At 38.2% G+C, this 22,443-nt stretch overlaps 1 protein-coding gene across 2 annotated transcripts in view; it reads right to left on the bottom strand.

Moving 5' to 3' along the window:
- Positions 1-20,291, bottom strand: part of SLC25A42 (solute carrier family 25 member 42) — a 44,753-nt gene extending 24,462 nt beyond the window's left edge. Inside the window, exons 1-2 of one of the 2 annotated variants that reach the window (XM_074303260.1) lie at positions 20,142-20,291; positions 599-708 (exon numbers count right to left, since the gene is read on the bottom strand). In XM_074303260.1, the coding sequence (XP_074159361.1) occupies positions 599-676 (78 nt within the window). In that variant the 5' untranslated portion in view covers positions 677-708; positions 20,142-20,291. The remainder of the gene's footprint in view (positions 1-598; positions 709-20,141) is intronic. The other variant, XM_074303264.1, reaches the window with a different exon arrangement.
- Positions 20,292-22,443: the final 2,152 nt, after the last annotated feature.

Genomic DNA, 22,443 nt, shown 5'->3' with positions numbered 1-22,443 from the left:
AGCTATCCCAGAGAAGAGTAAATTCTTGCATGTTATATCAGGAAAAACGTAGATAAAAGGCCTAATGATGGAATATATGTCTGCTGGCCAAGAAACAACTTAGTTAAACCAGAAAAAAAGTTAATCACCAAATTGGTCAGAAGAGCATGAATTTTTCAATTAAAACAGTTCTTGAACACGTTACTAAACCGTTATAAAAGAGACTGTGATCAGTACTTGTGGAGGAAAGACCCACACCAACCAAATCACTGATCTTTGAAATGTTATTATTAAAATAAGCCCTATTAACCTAAACAAAAAACAGATAAGCAAACCAATCTGTTTAAGGTACATAATGCATACACATGCCCAGAGGTATATATACATACATATGTATACATGTACATACATAATTACATTTATATATACCATACACATGTACATATATGCATCATACACACACACACATTTTTTGTACTGACAACCATGGAAAGTATATGCTATTTCCAATTACTATATCATTCCTTCACAGAAGCATCTTTGAGGAAAAGCATATTTGCCTGAACAGATCTACAAATTAAATAAGGCCATCAGGAAAGAAAGCATTTGTTATACTTACCCCACCAGTAACCGGTAGAATGGTTTTCACATCCTTCTCTTTTAAACCCACAGAAGCTTCTTTCACACCATTACCCATACCAGTCTTGTTGATAAAAGAAGATGGTATTCCTAGGTTAAAACAAAAATGTTTAATAATAAACACAGAACTCATATACCTCAAGTATGGAAGCTAATGATTTTTAAGGACCACTTTCAGTTCTATGATCCCAAGGCTGAAATCAAAGCAGACTAAAGGATGGCCTTTTCCATCCCAAACAGACAATAGGAGCTTTTCTAAGGTAGAGTGGTGCTGTGACAAGAGCCTAGGGCTTTAGGTCAGGAACCCAAGGGATAAGTACTAGCTTTGCTACTTACTAGTCAAAGGAGACTGTAAGCAAATTATTGAGCTTCTTTTTGCCTCAGTTCCCTTATCAATAAAATCACAATAAAAATAACTTTTCATTTCACAAGATTTCTATAAGTAATTTGTAAACTCTTAATACCCTATAAAAATCATAATGAAATTACCAACCAGATGGAAAAAATGCTCCAAAATCACTAATAGAAAAATATAAATGAAAACAACTTGGCAAAAATGTTACAAAAAGAAAATGGTGGCTCTTCCAGGGGCTAGGGAAAGGCACAATAAAATATTGTTGATGGAATTATAAACTGCTTTCTGGAAAGTAATTTGGAATTGTACTTACAGTGTCACTAAACTGTGACTTTAACCTAACTTATCATTTCTAGATTATATATTATACTTCAAGGAGATAAGGATAGATAGAAAGGATTCATATGCACCAAAATTTTTATAGCAGTAAAAAAATGGGAAACAAAATGGGTACCAATCAGTTAGGGAATAGCTGAACAAATTATGGTAAATAAATGGAGGCATAAGAATATGAATATGGTATGTGAATGAAGGGGATAAGGACTACACTAGTAATTTTGTGGGTATAGGAAACTCCTAAATGAGAAAATTTTCCTTCTGACAGAAAGGAGACAAACAAGGCCTATATAAGAATTTTTTGCTTGTCTATATTTTTTATTATAACTTTTAATTTACAAGATATACACATAAGTAATTTTTCAGCATTGACAATTGCAAAACCTTTTGTTCCAACTTTTCCCCTCCTTCCCTGCACCCCTTCCCCCAGATGACAGATTGACCAATACATGTTAAATATGTTAAAATATAAATTAAATACAATATATGTATATATATCCAAATGGTTATTTTGATGTACAAAAAGAATTGGACTTTGAAATAGTGTACAATTAGCTTGTGAAGGAAATCAAAAATGCAAGCAGACAAAAATAGAGATATTGGGAATTCTATGTAGTGGTTCATAGTCATCTCCCAGAGTTCTTTCCCTGGGTGTAGCTGGTTCAATTCATTACTGCTCTATTGGAACTGATTTGGTTCATCTCATTGTTGGAGAGGGCCACGTCCATCAGAATGGATCATCATATAATATTGTTGTTGAAGTATATAATGATCTCCTGGTCCTGCTCATTTCACTCAGCATCAGTTCCTGTAAGTCTTTCCAGGCCTTTCTGAAATCATCCTGCTGGTCATTTCTTTCAGAACAATAATATTCCATAATATTCATATACCACAATTTATTCAGCCATTCTCCAATTGATGGGCATCCACTCTGTTTCCAGTTTCTTGCCACTACAAAGAGGGCTACCACAAACATTCTTGCACATACAGGTCCCTTTCCCTTCTTTAAAATCTCTTTGGGATATAAGCCCAGTAGTAACACTGCTGGATCATAGGGTATGCACAGTTTGATAACTTTTTGGGCATAGTTCCAAATTGCCCTCCAGAATGGCTGGATGTATTCACAATTCTACCAACAATGTATTGGTGTCCCAGTTTTCCCACATCCCCAACATTCTGCATTATCTTTCCCAGTCATTCTAGACAATCTGTGCTTGTCTATATTTGTTATGAAGGATGGCAGGAGTTGATGGGTGATGACAGTGATGAAGAAAAAAAAAACTTTCATGAGACGTTTTTAAAATACACATGAGAAAGCAAAAGGAAATTCAGAGGGATGAAGTTATACAAATAGGACAGAGGTTGAGTTATTATCATATTAAGTTTAATCTATCCTTTTGTTTAAAAAAAAAAAAGCCTTACATATACAGTTACATATGCAACTCTTTTTTTTTTTTTTTTGGTTTTTTGCTGAGGCAATGAGGTTAAGTGACTTGCCCAGAGTCACACAGCTAGTGTCTGAGACCACATTTGAACTCGGCCCTCCTGACTTCAGGGCTGGTGCTCCGTCCGCTGCACCACCTAGCTGCCCCTACATTATGATCCCACAACATTCTTTTTCAATTACTTTGCTGGAGTTTTCCTTTTTTTTTTTTTTTTTTTTTTTCCACTTAACTATTTCAGGTTTTATTTAAATCTTCCTGTGTTTCTCTACATTTGATATTGTTGTTGTTTGTTCTTTGTCCTTCGTTTTCAAAGAGGATCAAGACATGAGGAAGGTGATGCCATGACTTACAAGGGAATTGGATTTCAGTGAGGGAGAGCAGTGTAAGGTCACCTGCCTCATTTTTCTCTTCAGAGCCATCTGGGTCCAGTGACCAGATATAGATCAGGAGGACTGGGGATGGCTCTGGATATTCTCTGCATTTACCATGTAATGCTAAGCTATAGTGTACAAAGCAAGCCACAACTTAGGTAAAACCATCTCAGCAGAAGGGTTAGAGTAGGTTGAAGATAACTCACAGGCCTCAAACCTGTTGCTGACTTAGGGGGCTTTCTACCACTATTATGTGAAGAATTTCTCCAGAGAAATGGGTGAATGAGAATAAATTGTTCCAACAGTCAAGAAGAAATCAAAAACTCCAAGGTCACTCACTGGTCACTCATCCACTGGTAACAAGGGCATTGTCAGCTATTCTTTATCTTATTTTGCCACTGAACTTCAATGATAATGAAGAAAAAGTGAAGCTGACAACTTTGTGCAATTGTGCTTCACATAAATCTTATTCATCCATGAATCAAGGCATCACCTCATGATGTCATTGGTCCTCTTCAAAATGAAAGATGAACAGCAATTATCTCCTATATAATTTCCTTCAGCACAGTTACTAGTGGAATCCAGATATAGAGCTGAAAGAAACTCAGAAGCCACCTGGTCCAATTTCCTCAATTTACAGATAAGGAAACTAAGGTGTAAGGCAATTTTATGACTTAGCCCAAAGTTACACAGATATAAAGCATCAGAAGCAGATCCTCCGACTTTGGAGCCAAGGCTCTTTCCATTGTGCCATGTGACTTCCTAGAGGATATTACATTTCTGTACCATAATGTACTTATCAATTCACAAATCAATGGGCATCTCCTTTGTTTCCAGTTTTTTGCTACTACAAAAAGGGATTCTATACTTTTAAAATACTTTTTTACTTAACAAATGCTTACTGAATGAATGTTAAATTAAATGTCTAAATCCACTGAATAAGAATATAATGGAATTATATTGTGCTGCAATAATGAATGAATAATACAGAGAAACCCGGGAGAACTTATATAAAATGACAGTGTGAAGAAAGCAAAACAAAAAAATATTTACCTGACTTCAACAATGTATGAAAAGCAGTCAAATTATAACTATAATGTATAGAATCAATAAAATTATAATGAATAACCTAAAAATTTAGAGAATTTCTTACTAAGACCACCTATCTTCTTCTTCTTAGTAGTGTGGTGGAAGCTATAAATACAGAATTTAAAGTCTACAAAAGAATGATTTGTCCTACTGGCTTTAGTTGAATTTTGCTATTTTCATATTAACAAGAAATGAGGCAGAGGGTAAGAACAAAAAGCTAAGATTATAGTATAAAAACAACAGACAATAAAGAAAAGTAGTGATGTTCTAAATTAGTGATGGCAAGAAAAAAAAGTAGGTAGTGAGTTTCCCATCTCTGGAAGTCTTCAATCAGGGACTGCATGACTACTTTGGGGCAAATATTTTTACAGGGAATAAATGTTTCAGGCAAGGCTAAGAATACTTTTTTGAATATGATATCCCTTCCTATTCAGATGTTATATAGTAATTATATAGAGAACAAGAATTATATTATTGGTCTAATTCCATTAAATATCTACATGATAATTTAATTAAAACAATAGGTAATATGATAAGAATAATGGCTATTAAAGCTAGCATTTATAAAGTATTGTAAAGCTTGCAAAGTACTTTATAAATAGTATCTCATAATAAAAAAGGAAAAAAGGTCCCACATATACAAAAATATTTGTAGCAGTTCTTTTTGTGGTGGCAAAGAATTGGAAATTGAAGGGATGTCCATCAACTGGAGGATGACTGAACAAGTTGTAGTATATGAATGTAATGGAATACTATTGTTCTATAAAAATGATGAGCAGGTAGATTTCAGAAAAACCTGGAAAGATTTACAAGAACTGATATTGAGTGAAGTGAGCAGAACCAGGAGAATATTGTACACAGTAAGAACAAGATTATGTGATGATCAGTTTGTGACAGACAGCAATACAGTGAGCCAAGGCATTTGAAGTAGACTTGGGATGGAAAATGTCATCCACATCCAGAGAGAGAACTATGGAGACTGAAAGACTGAAGCATATTATTTTCATTTTTTTTCCTTTCTCATGGTTTTTCCCTTTGTTCTGATTTTTCTTTCAAAATATAATATGGAAATATGTTGAACATTACATATGTAAAAAAAGATTTAACACAGGTTTTTCTTTAAGTTGTAGCAAAAAAAATTTATTGTATAGAGAAGGAAGTTTTCATACTCTCTCTATTCTAATTGTATTGTGGATCTAAACTCCTACTCTCCAAATAAAAAAAAAAACAGCCTCCCCAAAACCCCAACCAAATATTGCTCATTTGAACTTCACAACAACCCTAGGAGGTAGATGCTATTATTATCCTCTTTTTATAGATGAGGGAACTGAGGCAGACAAATGTTTCTGAGGTGGGATTTGAACTCAGGTCTTCCTTTCTTCAAGTTCAATGTTCTATCCACTGTGCCACCTCGCTGTCTTGAAGCTTATACTTAAGCTTGCTCTAAATTTAATCTGTTTAAGTTTCTATTTACCAGGAATAAGTTCTTTTGGCTTCCACAGTTCCTTCCAAGAAATAAGTCAGTATTATCTTAGCCTAATGTCTTCACTTAGCCCCAAGGTGCCTTGCTCATGACTAGCCAGAAAGAAGTCATCAGCATTTTTTATTCAGTATTCCTCTGGGATGCAAAACTGTTGCTACAGGGGGATTTTAATCATTTAGCAGGAAGAGAGTGGTCTAGCCTGCTTTATCTATTTAGCCTTCCTGCCCCTAGTATTCTGGAATTTGAGGTGATAGATATATAACTAATTAATTGGATTGTGGATTTAGTGGGGGTTTTGGTGGCTTCATCCACTAAAGAAAGGTTTGTTGAATGGCATATGCTCCTGAATCATTTATCATTCTACCCTATAAAATAACAATAAATTATCCACTCTCTATAATGCAACTCAAAGATCTCCTATCTCATATGTCTTTTTCTGGTTATCTCTTACTAATAAGGGAAATCAGAGAATCCAAGCTGGAAGAGACCTTGAAGGTCATCTAATACAAATCCTACTAATTGCTGACATTTATATAACACTACAAAGTTTGTAAAATGCTGTCCAAGTATGTTTTCAAGCCTGTGAGGAAAGTATTGTGGATATTATAAACTAAAGCTCAGAAAGATATGCCTATAGAAAACTTATATGATCTGATACAAAGTGAAGTGATTAGAACCAGGAGAATAATCTACACAGTAACAGTAATATTGTAAAGATAATCAACTGGGAAAGATTTAGTAACATTGATCAACAAAATAATTCATCACAATTCCAGAGGACTGATGAAGAAACGTGTTATCCATCTCTAGAATGAGAACTGATGGCTTCAGAATATAGATGGAAACAATTTTTCCCTTTACTTTTACTTGCTTCCCACCCCAAAACAAGCTAGTCCATAGCATGTGATATTGGCCTTTCTTACCCTCCCATACTCCTTTTTTTTCCCTCTAGTTGAAACATACTTAGACCCTTCACACAATATTCATATGGTATGCTCTTGGGGCCCCTCCAAACTTCTTTTTCCTCAGATATAATACCATGCCCCTGTCCCTGTCTTAGTTACCTATGAATACTCTGTATGTCATCTATTTCTGTTGTTCTATTATCTACTACAAAATCTGTGGTTAGCACTTTTATCTAATAGTACAATGCCCTGAATTTACAAGGTGCTTAACCAATGTTTCCTAAAATGAATTTACTGAAATAAATTATATAACCCATAAGAACTACTAGAAATCTGCCTGCTTCATTCATACCATCAAAGTTTGGCCCTTTCCACATGCCTTTTACAAGCCACCTCATATAAGTGTTACAGAGACTAGCCAACAAAAACAAGTTAATCAAATACTGATCCATTTCCCTAGTTACTGTCAGATGTATTCATAAACAGGGCTCAGTAGTTTAGGTACTTTCTTATATGTGTTCTAGTGCTATGATCCACCTTTCCAAAATAATATATATGACAAACATGACAAGCACAGTTAATATCAGCTATATTAGTTTACTTGTTTCTTGATCATCTGTTAGGATGTCAAAGCCCAAGGAGGTAGAATTTATAATAACTACTTCATTTGTTTACCAACTTATACTTTTGTGTAAAAATTTCCCCTCACTTTCAAAGTCACATGGAGAAGTTATTAAATGGGATAAATTAGTCAATGGCAACTTTTTCCTCTGGATAAAAAGTCCTTTGGAAAATACCAAAGCAAGTTGTTGAAAGGTCTCTAACTTTCATATTATCATGCACCTCTCCCTTAACTTCTTATATTTATTTATAATTTTATAATACTCTACATTTTTCTCTTTTTGTGTGTTTTAAAATCCTAAAGCACTTCCCAAAATGAATTTCAAAGAACCATTGTTAAAAACGCAAATGACTTACATTTCATTTCTGCATGTTTCTTGAGGCTTAAAAAAATAAAAGACCAAAACAAAATTTGTGTTTATTTGTGCAGTAAAATCATACCACTTAATTTCCTCAGCAAAGATAAATTCACAAGTTTTTAATAAAGCAGAGTACAAACTATGCTACTACATTCCCAGATCAATGTTCAGCAATGACTGACAAAAGTTTTATAAAATCAAATTGAACTGACAGAGATTAATCTGTAATAGTGGATTTTCTGTACAAATTAATAATAAATTGTAAATGTAGTATTTGTATTATATAGACTATGCCTTTCTACATATATATATATATATATATATATATATATATATATATATATATATATAAACAAAATCATCTGTTATAAGCACATCCTTACTACAACCATCTGAATCTTTTTAGGCTCTCCATTAAGATAGCCTACTTCTGGGCATCTTCTTGGGCAGCTCCTCTTTGCTCTATACTCTTAGAATTCCTTAGCTCCTGTAACAGATACCATTTCTCCTCAATTGTATGTTCATGGATCCTTACCTCAAACTGCTTAAACCAGTTAGTTTTTTATATTTTACCAATATTCTTTCAGAGAAAGTTTTGACTAGAAAATTCCTTGTTAGCATACTTGGAACAAGTTACATATCAAATGAAAATTCTATCTACCTCTCTTTATCTTTGTTAATATAACTGAAATAAAAATATATCGATATCATCTAACAACTCTTTTACACAAACAATCAAAGCAAAGGAATCTTATAGTTCAATCTCGGATTCTTAAGTATAACAATGTCAAATCACTTTTAAATTACTACCAACAAAAATATAGTTATGGTTCTTTACTTCCTAATACTTCAACTAGGTCTGATCACATTATTCACTAGTTAAAAGACCCTTAGAAGCTCCTCACAGTCCATAATATAAAATATAAAACTCTTGCTTTTGTTGATAATAGGTCTCTCCTAATTTACCCCAAACTACCTTTTTATCATTTCATAATGTTCCTTCTGGAACACTGTATTGGGACTCCTTGTTCCTTGAGCTTGTCTTATAGCTCCTGCTCCCATGTATTAGAATATTTTCCCCCACGCCTAGCACATACTCTTCTCATTTCTGCAATTGAAATTCTTCTTGATCAAGGCCTAGGCCTACCACTTCCTTATCAAAGTCTTTCCTGATGTCTTCAGTTAGAAGCAATCCCTGCCTCTCTCCTTTTCCTTCCATGTTTGGCCTCTCTGATGCATATCACACTCTACTCTAATAATTATATGTGTGTAATTGTGTACAATAATCTGCTTGCAGCAGGATGATAGAACATGCAGCAAGTACAAAAAGACATGCCCTTTTCATCTGTAGCAACATTAGATGGGGGTCTGCCCACATCCACTTGTAGGTAACCTAACCTCATCTTATCATTTGACTCATTCTCTATGCTTGGAATTTTATTTCTTGTGAATAAATTTCTAATCTCATTAGCATGAATCAGTACAAATTCCTACTTCAGTTCAACAAATATTAGCAATTAATGAACTAGGAAAAAAAAAACCTCTCTTTTCAAAAGTAATTTTCCTTATTTCTCTATGTTTAAATATAAAATGAGAGAATTCGGGCAATTTGCAAATAGATGGAAACAATAAATATAAGAATATATATGTATAACTATTGACAATATATTGGCTATGACAAATTGTAAGGGCCCTTTAAATGGGCGGTACCACAGCGCAACGGGAGATTGAGTGCCCTAGGAAGTAATCTCTGTGGATATTAGGACTGCCCAGTGGGTGGGATCTTGGCCACATTGAGATAGCTTCGTAATGGGTGACTCTCTCGCTGATTGGCTTTGTGTGTGACCTCACAGGCCCTTTAATTCTCTTACCAGATTTTCTTGTCTCTCCCTGCACCAGTTCCCCAACCCAGTCTCCCATCTCTAGCTCTCATCATTCTACTTCCTAACTGGTGTCCCTGAGCTTAGCACAATGCCTGCCTGGCACATAGGAGACACTTACTAAATTCTGGATAATTGTTGACCAATTGCTTGCCTTCTGTCACTTGTACTTCCATCCTGCCCAGTTCCTGGAAATCCATCTTCTTAAAACATTACTTTCATTACGTCTGTTTCCCATTCAAAAAATCTTAAATGGCATTCCATTGCTTCATAGGTGCAACTAGGTAGTGTAGTAGGCAAAGCGTTGAACTTGGAAGTCACAAAGAGCAGAGTTTAAACATGATCATGGTCTGCTGGTCGGTCTCCTTGTCTTGAAATTCTCCCCACTCCAATCCATTCTCAACTGTCAAATTAATCTTCCGAAAAAGCTTAAGTCTGAGCAGGTTACCTCTAGTGGTTATTACCTCTGGGATAAATATCAAATCCTGACTGACCTTTAAAGCCCTTCATTATCTGACCCTTTTCGTTCTAACACCACTCTCCAATGACTGAGGATTCCTAAATACTCCTTGTGCTTGCCATTCCACTGCCCCATTGCAGGTATTTTTGGCTGTCCCTCATGCCTGGCAGTTTCTTCATCTCCCAGTGGTTTTCAAGTCTTAGCTTAATTTTCAACTTCTGCAAAAAAGCTTTTCCCATTCCTCCTCAAATATAGGGCCTTTCCTCTGAGGCTATCTCAGATTTATTCTGCATTTATCTTGCTTGAACATGTATGCAAGTTGTCTTCTTTATTAGAGTGAGCTTCTTTTTGGTGCAGTAAATAGAGCATCAGCCCTGAATTCAGAAGGACTCGAGTTCAACTCTGGTCTCAGACACTTAACACTTCCTAGCTGTGTGACCCTGGGGCAAGTCACTTAATCCCAGCCTCAGAAAAAAAAAAAAAAAAAAAAAAAAAAAGACAGCTTCTTTTAAGTAGGGACTGGGTTTTTGTCTGTTTGCCTTTTTACATATTGCCTTTGTTTAGCATAGAGCCTGATATATAATATTTACTAAGTGCTGGTTGACTGACTGTGTGACCCTGGGCAAATCACTTTAACTGCTGTCCATTTTGGTTTTCTCATCTATAAAACAGGGATGATACTGCCTACCTTCAAGTGTGATTGTGAGGATAAAATGAGATATTTGCAAACCTTGAAGTATTACGTGAATGCCATTACTATTATTATTATTACCATTACTAAATAAAAATGAAACTCTGCAATTTGGTATTTAAAGAGCCTTTTTCAAGTTTTTCCCCACATAGTTCCAGCTCAAAGTGATCATATTTGCCTCTATGAACACCTATAACACTATAATTAGGCAGTACATATAATTAGACAAAGAGCTGGGTCTAGAGTCAGAAAACCCGAATTCAAATCTAGCCTCAGACACTTTGTAGTTGTATGACTGGTAAAATCAGTTAACGATGTCTGCTTCAGTTTCCCCAATGTAAAATGGGGATAATAACAGCACTTATATCCCAGGATTGTTGCAATGCTCAAATGAGATAATATTTATAAAGTGCTTAGCATAGTGCCTAGAACATAGTATGGACTTAATAAGGCTTGTTTTTGTTTCCTTCCTTCCAATATTATACTATTCTGTGCATATGTTAATTTCAACTTTAGTACTTGATTAAGTGGATTCCTGTTATTCTAAAATGTCACATTTTTCCAAAAAGATTTTAGTTCACTGAAGGCATGCCCTGTACTTCTTTGATATTCCCTTCAGTGACTAAGATAGGTGCTGAGTGTCCTAACAAGTGTTCAGCCAATACTTATTGAATTGAAGATATAATTAGAAATCTGTAGTCAGTAAACATTTAGTAAGAGGAAAACCTAGCAAAATACTTTGATTTTACATTCAAACAGGATTTACATTAGCAAAGAATACAAAACTATTTTTTAATAAGTCAAGCTTTTTAAACCATGATTTCCTATAAGGAAAAAAAGAAAAATGGAAGAGAAGATTACCAGGAGGCTCAAACTTTATTTGATGCTGAATTCTTCAACTAAGACAACCCATGAAATAAAAGAAAATATAAACTATCCCTCAATTTCTAAAAGTCTCCTTATGCTTCTGTAGAAGCAGAAAAGATGAACAGAATTTTAAAGAATCAAGCAGTTTTCAGAAGATCTGTACACATTACCTTAGCTATTGTTATCCTAAGCATGAAATCCCTGTTCAGTGATTGATCAGCTTTTAAATTCATGCTACACATTTTTAGAATGTTTTTATTTTTCTCAATTACAAGTCCAATTTCATCCTTCTTTTCTATATTTTTTAAATTACAAATTCCTGCTCCCTTTTTCACCATACTCTTTGAGAAAGTAAAGATTTTGATATAGATTATACATATGGGGTTATGCAAAATATTTTTCCATATAAACCACATTATAAAAGAGACACAGACCAAAATAAAGTAAGAAAAATATGCTTTGACCTGCATTCAGATTCCCACCAGTTCTTTCTTTGGAGGTCAATAGTGTTTTTCATCATAAATCCTTTGGCACTGTCTTGGATCATTATATTGTTGTGAATATCTAAATGACTCATAGTTGATCATTGTATGATACTGCTTTACTATGTACAATGTTATCCAGATACAACTCATTTCAATTTACATGACTTCATATAAATCTTCCCAAGTTTTTCTGAAACCATCTTGCTCACCATTTCTTATAGCACAACAGTATTCCATTACAATCACATAACAATTTGTTTAGGTATTCCCCAACTAATGAGCATCTCTCTTCAATTTCCAATTCTTTGCCACTATATAAAAAGAGCTGCTATAAATATTATTGTACCTCTTTGGGATACAGATGTAGTATTGGTATTATTGGATTAAAAAATTGATCATCGTTGTCATGTATAATGATCTCCTGGTTCTGTTCATTTCATTTAGCATCAATCAGTTCATGTAAGTCTCGCCAGACCTCTCTAAAATCATCCTGTTGGTCGTTTCTTACAGAACAATAATATTCCATAACATTCATATATCATAACTTATTTAGCCATTCTCCAATTGATGGGCATCTACTCACTTTCCAGTTTCTTGCCACTACGAAAAGGGCTACCACAAACATTTTTGCACATGTGGGTCCCTTTCCCTCCTTTAAGATCTTTTTGGGATATAAACCCAGTAGAAACACTGCTGAGTCAAAGATATGCACAGTTTGATAACCCTTTGGGTACAGTTCCAAATTGTTCTCTAGAATGGTTGGATCAGTTCACAACTCTACCAAACAATGTCTTAGTGTCCCCGTTTTACCATATCCCCTCCAACATATCTTTTCCTGTCATCTTAGCCAATCTGAAAGGTGTGTAGTGGTATCTCAGAATTGTCTTAATTTGCATTTCTCTGATCTATAGTTATTTAGAGCACCCTATGAAAAAATATTCTAAATCTCTATTGATGAGAGAAATTCAAATTAAAACAGCTTTAAGCTACTTACCTGTAAAATGTGAAAATTAAAACACTAAGATACTATTGGTGTAGCTGTATACTGATTCAATGAATCTAGAGAATAATTTGGAACTATGCCCAATGGGCTATAAAACCACTGCACCTTTGGCCAACAATACCACTATGTTTATATTCCTAAGAAATAAAAAATAAAGAGGAAAAGGACCTAGGTCACCAAAAAAAATATTTACAGTAGCTTTTTTAGTGGTAGCAAAAAATTGGAAAGTAAGGGAATGTCAATCAATTGGGAAATGGCTGAACAAATCGTTGCATACGATTGTGATGGAATACCATTATGCTTTAAGAAATGGTGAACTTCTGTATCCCAAGGAAATCATAAAGGACAAAATATTTGCAAAAATGTTTGTAGCAGACAAGATTAAAAGGGAAACAATAAACTGGGAAAACATTTTTATAGTCAAAGATTCTGATAATGGCCTAATTTCCAAAATATATAGAGAATTGACTCTAATTTATAAGAAATCAAGCCATTCTCCAATTGATAAATGGTCAAAGGATATGAACAGACAATTATCAGACAAAGAAATTGAAACTATTTCTAGCCATATGAAAAGACGCTCCAAGTCATTAAATCAGAGAAATGCAAATTAAGACAACTCTGAGATACCACTACACACCTGTCAGATTGGCTATATAAAATGACAGGGAAAGATAATGCAGAATGTTGGAGGGGATGTGGGAAAACTGGGACACCAATACATTGTTGGTAGAATTGTGAATACATCCAGCCATTCTGGAGGGCAATTTGGAACTATGCCCAAAAAGTTATCAAACCGTGCATACCTTTTGATCCAGCAGTGTTACTACTGGGCTTATATCCCAAAGAGATTTTAAAGAAAGGAAAGGGACCTGTATGTGCAAGAATGTTTGTGGCAGCCCTTTTTGTAGTGGCAAGAAACTGGAAACAGAGTGGATGCCCATCAATTGGAGAATAGCTGAATAAATTGTGGTATATGAATATTATGGAATATTATTGTTCTGAAAGAAATGACCAGCAGGATGATTTCAGAAAGGCCTGGAAAGACTTACAGGAACTGATGCTGAGTGAAATGAGCAGGACCAGGAGATCATTATATACTTCAACAACAATATTATATGATGATCCATTCTGATGGACGTGGCCCTCTTCAACAATGAGATGAACCAAATCAGTTCCAATAGAGCAGTAATGACTTGAACCAGTTACACCCAGGAAAAGAACTCTGGGAGATAACTATGAACCACTACACAGAATTCCCAATTCCTCTATTTTTGTCTGCCTGCATTTTTTATTTCCTTCACAGGTTAACTGTACACTATTTCAAAGTCTGATTCTTTTTGTACAGCAAAATAACTGTTTGGACATGTATACATATATTGTATTTAACCTATACTTTAACATATTTAACATGTGTTGGTCAACCTACCATCTGGGGGAGGGGTTGGGGGGAAGGAGGGGAAAAATTGGAACAAAAGATTTTGCAATTATCAATGCTGAAAAATTACCCATGCATATATCTTATAAGTAAAAAGCTATAATAAAAAATTTTTAAAAAGAAATTATGTGTCAAGTCTTAGAAATTAAATATGTCAAGAAATGGGGAAAATGTGGCACAGAGAAGAAAAGGGCACACACAGAATGTCAAAGCTAAAAGGAATCTCAAAGAAGCCACCTGCTCCTATAACTTTGTAGAAGTAGAGGCAATGATTCTGGAGAGCAATTTGGAACTATGCTCAAAAAGTTCTCAAATTGTGCATACCCAGCAGTATTACTATTGAGCTTATATCCCAAAGAGATCTTACCCTTGCAAAACCTTCTGAGGAACTCAAAACTTAAAAAAAGGAATGTGAAAATTATTTACATGCAACTGAGAAAAATAAAATATTAATTTTTAGATAGAATCAGGGGAAAAAAAAGAAGTTTCACCTTTGACCAGCTAAAAAGAAAAACTAGAGTATGCTCAAAAGCTGATTTTAGAAAAATGATTCTCCAAGGGTATCCTAAAAGTTAAGTGATTAACGCTCTGTTTGATGAAGCAAAATGTAAACTGAAACTCACTTTGAATTTTGTAACTTTTATCTTATTTGGACATTTTTCTATTGTGTAAGAATGCTCTAACTTTCACTCAGCAATGGCTAAGGGAGAACGAGATTTTCAGAATCAAGTGATAGCTCTTTCCATCTCTGTTCTCTCTCATAAGCAGAAATGCCTGGATTAGAATAAACTGAATTAATAAGAAGTTTCTGGCAGGCTTCTACCTAAAACAAAAGTACAGAACTTTCTTTCACACAGTTTTCAAGCCTAGTAGAAGGGAAAAGATATTAAATGATTGCTTACTGAATATATTGTGGTAAGGGTTTCTGTTCAGGTTAAAGGTGAACTAAGTGGCCCATCGTGTACCTTTCCAAGGTAAAAAAGCAGGACACAGGACAGAGAGTATTAGGGGACAATCAGTGAGGGAAGAAGAAAGACAGAAATCTAGTAAAAGAGCTAGTTTAGGATGATTGGTCAGAAAGAAGATTGAGGAGGATTAATAAGAGTTGTGGAAAGAAATGGAGAATTATACTCAGGAGAGAGCAATGCCACAAAAACTCATAGATGAGTTATTATTTAGGAGGGAGTGCTTAATAGTGTCAAATGCTGTAGAGATGTCAAGGAGGTAAGCTAGTAAAAACCATAGAATTTATTAATTAAGAAATCACTGGCAACCTTGTAAAGAGCAGTTTCAACCAATAAGAAAACTCCATGCCGGAATGACTAGGGTGGAGAAATGAGATAAAAGGACTCCAATCTGTGAACGTAGTTAGCTTTTTCTAGGAATCTGGCTTGAGGGAATGGTATAGAGTCTAGTGAAAGTTTATTAAGGGTGAAAGAGACCTGGATATGTTTGTAGGAAACAGGAAATAAACTAGGATAAAGAAAGTTTGAAGATTAAAAACAGAAAGTAGATGATTGAAAGGGTAAGATCCCAAAGGAAATGGGAAGGGACAGGATCAAGGAAATAATCAGGACTAGCCTTAGAAGAAAGGACTATCTTCTTCCCCCAAGACTGGACTAAAACAGAAGAGAATGGACGATGATGCTATGGGGCCATTGGGCAGATAACTAGAGAGGAGTTCACAAGAGGAGGCTTTGATTTTCTTGGTAGAATATATAATAAGGTCCTCTCCTGAGTTCAGAGTGGAACAGGTATGGTAAGTGGCTTGAGCAAAAAAAGAAGTTTAGAAAATTTTATCTGGGGAATGTGTTACAATCATGGAAAGGTAAAAAGAGCAACGTGTAGCAGTGACGGATCAACTGAGACAAGATCATTTTGTACTGAATCAGCATGATTCTAAGACTTTCTACAACATTATTCAGCAGAATATCAGTAGAAACAAAGGTGGATGGTGGGTGGAATAATTTCAGGTTGGGATTTGGAAAGGACTAAATGACCAGACTGGTGATAAGGAGAAACTCTAGCATGGAAGATGAGTAAACTTGGAATGGTCCTCTATAGTAGGGCTTAAACTTCTTCCACTTATGACCTCTTTTCACTAGAGAAACTTTTACATGACCCTGGGTATATAAGAAAGATATACATATCAAACATTTACTATAATAAATAATAACTTCATGATCCCCACATTTAGTTACAAGACCTGCTATGGAGTCACAATCTATAGTTTAAGAAGCTGAGATCTATAGTACCAATATGTTAGATAAAGAAAAGGAAACCCAAAGCAAGGCTGGAAAAGCAGGGAGATAAGATGATCAGAGACTGTAGTAAGGACAAAAAACAGATCTGAGGGGTGAGCAAAAAGGAGAAAGGGAAAGAAAGGATATAGTCATAGGAGAAACGTCAGAGTACTGAGTTTTAGAGGTAGAGCATTTTGGGGTGATAAGATCAGGTGTCAGAGTTATGTGGGTGAGGTAGAGTAAAGGTACAATTCATGGGAGTTGAAAAAGTTAATGAACTGGGAAACCAGGGGTATCTGTAGCCAGTTCTTTCAGTTCCTAAGGATATTGTTCATCTGGCACAAGAGATCTGAATTCATCAAGGACAACGAGGTATTCTTTTTTACTATTAAATCCTTACATATGTTAGTTGTTGACTCCCTATTAGACATCTTTTGTTCTGTTCTTTCCAGTTCAAAGGTTATTCTCTTATGCAAGTCAACAGAAGTAAAATAATAACTGAGTAGCTCAACTTTCTATTATCAGCTGTCCTCCTATCCAATTCTAGCAGTGGTCTGATTCTTTATTTGATTTTTCCTTTTCTCTAATACAGCTTTAAAAAAACATTCTTCTTCTCTCAGCTTTCTGCAACATCCAGTAATCATCATAAACTAAAGCAATCTTGATACTACAGTATCAAGCTATGATTTTATATTCACTTTCCATTACCTGCTCTTGCTCTACCTTCTGAATATACATTGTTAAAAATCTATATTAGTTGGAGAGTTCTGTGCACATCCTTGTTTTTAAGATAATTCCTCTTTTTTCTCTACATTGGTATAGGTCCAGTCTCTGTAACAGATTAGATAATATGTTAATGCACAGAAGCGAACGGAAGGAATCAGACCAGCAGGAAATCTTTGAAAGTTACATGCTGAATTTATTGTGTATTTTAGATGAAAAACAAACCATATATAATAGAGATCTAAAGTGTCATGCACAATCCCACCTCCTTTTTTCCCTTTTCACTTGGTATTAACTTCAGGATAATAAAAAATAAAATTTTAAAAGCCATATGGCTATAAGCAAAACAATTAACCTCTTAGCACCCTAGGAAACTTAAGATTGCAGAGTAGTTGATGAGTCCCTATCACAGTTCTTGGGCAAAAAAAAAAAAAAAAAAAGGCAGTTGTTTAGTTGTGTCCAATTCTTTATGATCTATTTGGTGTTTTTCTAGCAAAGACACTGAAGTATTATGCTCATTTTATAGATGAGGAAACTTAGGCAAATGGAGGTAAGTGGCTTGCCCAGAGTCATATAGCTAGGAAGTATATGAGGGCAGTTGAACTGATCTAATTGCTTAATAATATTGTATAATAATCTTGCTTTATTAAACTAAGGAAAGAGAAAAACGGGATGTAAGATGACTACTTTTGAAATATTGTAGAAAGAACAATGAATTTAGGTTTAGAACCCAGAAGATCTAGGTTCAAAGCCTAGCTCTGTCAATTAGAGGTATTTAGGCAAATCACCTTGAGTTTCCTCAAAAGAAAATGAAAGATTTAGGCCAGATGATTTCTGAAGTCTCTTTCAGCTCTAAATCACATAATGACTCAATCATATTTAGAGATGGAGAGATTAAATGACTTGCCAAATTCATACAGGCAATAAAAAGTAGAAAGGAGATTTGAACTTGCCTTCTTTACCTCCTGACAGGAAGTGAACCTCAGAAAATCTAGCCATTTAATAACACAATTTACTTAATGATTCTGAATGTTACCATTGGCCTCTAAGACCTCTTCACAGGCTGATTGTACACTATTTCAAAGTTCAATTCTTTTTGTACAGCAAAACAACTGTTTGGACATGTCAGTGTTGTAAAATTACCCATGCATATATCTGGTAAATAAAAACTATTTAAAAAATTAAAAAAAAAAAAAAGAAATGTCTGTCTCTAAGCTTCTCTTTGAGTTCTCAGAATAACTTGGTGAATTAGAACAGTATTACCCACATTTTCTAGAGAGGGAAACTTAAGGGCTTTTCTTCATGGCACAAAGGAAATTTCCTCCTTTCTGTCCCCAGCACGTCTTGTACTAGTTAAGTTAAAAGAACTCAGCAAAAGTTCTTTGGCCAAATCTTCACAAGTATAGCTCAGCAAACAAGGCAGGACAAGCAAAAAAGCCAATTTAATAACTGAATTTTTCAAGAAATTTGAAGGATAGATCAAAAGAAAAATGTGGGTGGGGAAATATTTCGGGTGATATGATGCACAGCTGGACAGAAAAGTCACTGACATGAGCTAAAGGAATATCCTTACAGCACACTATTTAAGGGACAAAAAAAGGTTAAAAGGAATGATTTTCTTTCACCGTGTAAGAAAAGAAACAATCACTTCTTGCTTTAAAAAAATAAAATAATAATAATAATAATAAAAGAAAGGAATTGCAGAAAATGTTGCTGAGCCCTCAATGGTGTGCACCTGTCAGTTAAAGGCAGTCTGGAAGAGAAAAAAAGTCAAGCGGGGGAAACACAACTGGCAGTCCGGATCCGCAGGTTTGGAGCACGAAAGCAGTTAAGCAAAGTTGAAAGGTCAAGGCTGGGAATACAAATGCCCCTCACCGATCTTTCCTAGAGTCATCACCACGAAGTCCGGCCCCCCTTCAAAATTCCGTCCGCAGCAGCGAAATGCTCGCCTAGGCCTCCCCCCCCCCCCCCCCCCCCGTCATTTTGGATGCTTTCCTCCCTGCCCCCACCCAGGATTTTATCAGTGGCCGTTAGTAGTCTGGCCCAATCTCTTTGCCTGAATGACTGACAGAGTGCATGGGTTAGAGTGCAGGGCGGGGGAAGAGGGAGATAAAGAGGATGGAGAGTGCCGTCCTCCCTTCCAGGACCTTCTTGGAAGGACTAAGGAACGGGGGGAGAGGAGCCTGCTCTCTTAGCACGGTGCCAGGCATAGGAGAGGTGTTTAATAAATGCTTCTTTCCCTCCTAATAGGGAGGGAGAGGTGGGGGGTGAGAACAGATGTGGATATTTGGGGAACCAGGGAGACAAAAGGTCCACAAGTTGGGGAGGGAGGAAAGTGGGGCTGACGTCGGTCATGTTTGGAGGATCCGAGGGGGAATATGGCCCGGATCCGAACATTAGGGGGAGGAGGGAGAGGAGGGACCTGGACTTGCGGGAGGCGGTGGCGGCGAAGAGCCACGTCTGGATGGAGGGCACGAGGGGCTAGGGAGCTAGATTAGGGGGCGGAGAGTGCGGACGTCTGTTCGGGCTTAATTATTGGAAAGGGTGGAGGGGGGGGAGGGGTCACTGCCCTCCGAGGGCTTCCCCAGGCTGGCTCCGAGGAAGAAGAGGGGAAGGGGGCGTCTCGGGCCCGCGCCGAGGGAGGAGCGCGCGCCCCTGTCAAGGAGGACGCGCCGCGCGCCACCTGCCTCGGGGGCGGAAGGGAGAGGAGACTCCGCGTCTCCCGCCTCCCACCTGAGGCCCAGACCCGCCTCAGCCCCTCACACTCACCCCGTGGCCGTTGCTCCCGCCGCCCCCTCGACTCTGCTGGGCCTGTCACCCACCTCAGGTCGCCCGACGCTCCCTCCGCCTCACTGGCCGGGACGCGCCGCCACTGCCATCCAGCCCAGCCCAGCCCGGCCCCGCCTCACGCACCCTGCGCCGGGGGCAGTGGTGGAAGAAGAGGGGGAAGGGCCGCGCCGCCGGGCCTTCCTATTTGTTGGCTCTCCCAGCCGAATCTGCCTATGAACCAATGAGAATGCCGCATCCGCGGGGTGGGGTGTCGAGGTGGGGCTCGCGGCGGCAGCGCCTAGGTTGCGGGGGCGGGCACAGGGGGAGAGGGCGGTCATTGGCGAGAGAAGTGCGGACGAGCGGCAGGCCGTTAACCAATCGCCGCGCCGCGGGCGGGGCTGCCAGCAGAGCGGGCCTGGGGTAGTGGGGAAAAGGTTAGCGGGCCGCAGCTGGTACCGGGCGGCGCACGTGTGCGGGTTCTGTGCGCGTTCTGCGCTCCCGCCGGGCACCGCGTCCCTCTTCTCCGATGGGGAGCGGTTCTGATTCAGTTCCTGCAGCGCCCCAAGCCTGGGATAGAGGAGACCCGGTGAAACAGCCCCGGCCCCCTGGCACCTGCGAGCGGCCCGGACACAGATAAGTAACCCCGCGGATATGCGGGCGCAGATACGGTGACGCTGCGTGCGCGGCGCCGGAGGGGGCTCGGACTCCCGGAGAGCCGATTGCGGGGTCCGGGCAGGTAGCCTAACCGCTGCCAGCCTCAGCGGAGGCGCTAGAGGCGCCCCCGCTTCACGCGGTTTTTAAGAGGCGCAAACGAGGGGAATGTGTGAAGCACCGACGGTGCCCGAGGACAGGAGGTGTTTAATAAACTGCGCGTCTCCTCCCGCTTCTCTTCCCCTGGCCGGAGTGTCACCGAAGTCCGGGCCCCCCGCCCCCCGTGGCCCGCAGGCCCTCGGACTCTGCGTCCTCAGTAAAACGGGGGGCCAAACTAGAGCGGGGCACACCTGGTTCTCCACAACCGGGGGCGGGGCCCAAAGTTAAGGTTTACTGTCAGCAAACTTTCGATGTGTCCGCCTGTTTTATACAATGAATAGAAAAAGGGGAAGAAGCACTGAATTAGAACATCTCCAAGGCGCGTTCTCGCCCTAAATCTGGCCTGTTGGATCATAAATGTGCTACTCACACGGACAAAATCAGAGTTTTTAGTGAGCCATACTATGCAGGACTTCCCCGGAGCCCCTCCAGCCAGCTCAGTCTCCCGTTACTTTACATTTTTCTTCCCGGAGACTCCAGTGAAACAGGTGACTTTGTGGGCCGTTGTTTGTTGTTCTTACTGCAGCAAGAAAACCAGCCGTTTGATGGCCATTCCCTCATCTGCCAATCAGCCACCTAGGGCAGACCCTCATTTAGAAAATCTAGCCACTTGTCTCTAGTCCGAGTCTCGTGACCCTCCCTCCCTCCCTCCTTCCGTGTGACCTTTCCCTCTGGGAGCAGTAATCGAAGCCGTGTTATCATTGCTGTTGGAAATAACAGGACAGTTGACCCTTGTCTAGATAGGGATGGTCTTGCTTTTACTTAGCACGAGATGAGTACTTTTCATTCATTCATCAGTTACCAAGTCCTTTCATTTCCACCTCTCTGAAAATCGGAAGCCTTTATTCCTTGTTCTCTAGTCCCACTGCCCCCACGAAATGCATGCCCTTGTCAGGACTTTCCTCTGTCTTTCCTCCTCTCCTTTTCCAGGCCTTCCGACAACCAGACAAAACCATCTTTCTTATGAATGGACCAAGCCACATCATTCATCATTCTTCTGTTCAAAAATTATCAATGACTCCCTTTTAACTTTCTTGAAAGATGAAAACTTTGTTGCACGGATCAATTTCCTCCACAACCTATTGACACTCAACCTTTCCAGCCTTATCTGGTCTTCCTCCCTTCCACTGAGTCTACATATTCCAGCTGACTGGAAACATTTGTTCTTTATTTCTTTTCTTTTTTTTTTTTTTTCTCTGAGGCTGGGGTTAAGTGACTTGCCCAGGGCCGCACAACTAGGAAGTGTTAAGTGTCTGAGACCAGACTTGAACTCGGGTCCTCCTGAATTCAAGGCTGGTGCTCTATCCACTGCGCCCCCTAGCTGCCCCCAGAAACATTTGTTGTACACACACCTCACAGCTAAGTGGAAAGAGCTGAATTTGGAGTTGAGCCAGACAACCCAGGTTCAGGAAGCAGCTTTGCCATTTCCATCTTGTGTAATTGTAGACCTGCCAGTCAAGCTTATTGGACCTCAGTGTCCTTCTCTGAAAAG

This window comes from Sminthopsis crassicaudata, chromosome 1 (assembly GCF_048593235.1).
Source record: "Sminthopsis crassicaudata isolate SCR6 chromosome 1, ASM4859323v1, whole genome shotgun sequence".
Taxonomy (NCBI): domain Eukaryota; kingdom Metazoa; phylum Chordata; class Mammalia; order Dasyuromorphia; family Dasyuridae; genus Sminthopsis; species Sminthopsis crassicaudata.
Note: the sequence above shows the minus strand (reverse complement) of the source record. Positions and strands in the feature narration are given on the sequence as shown.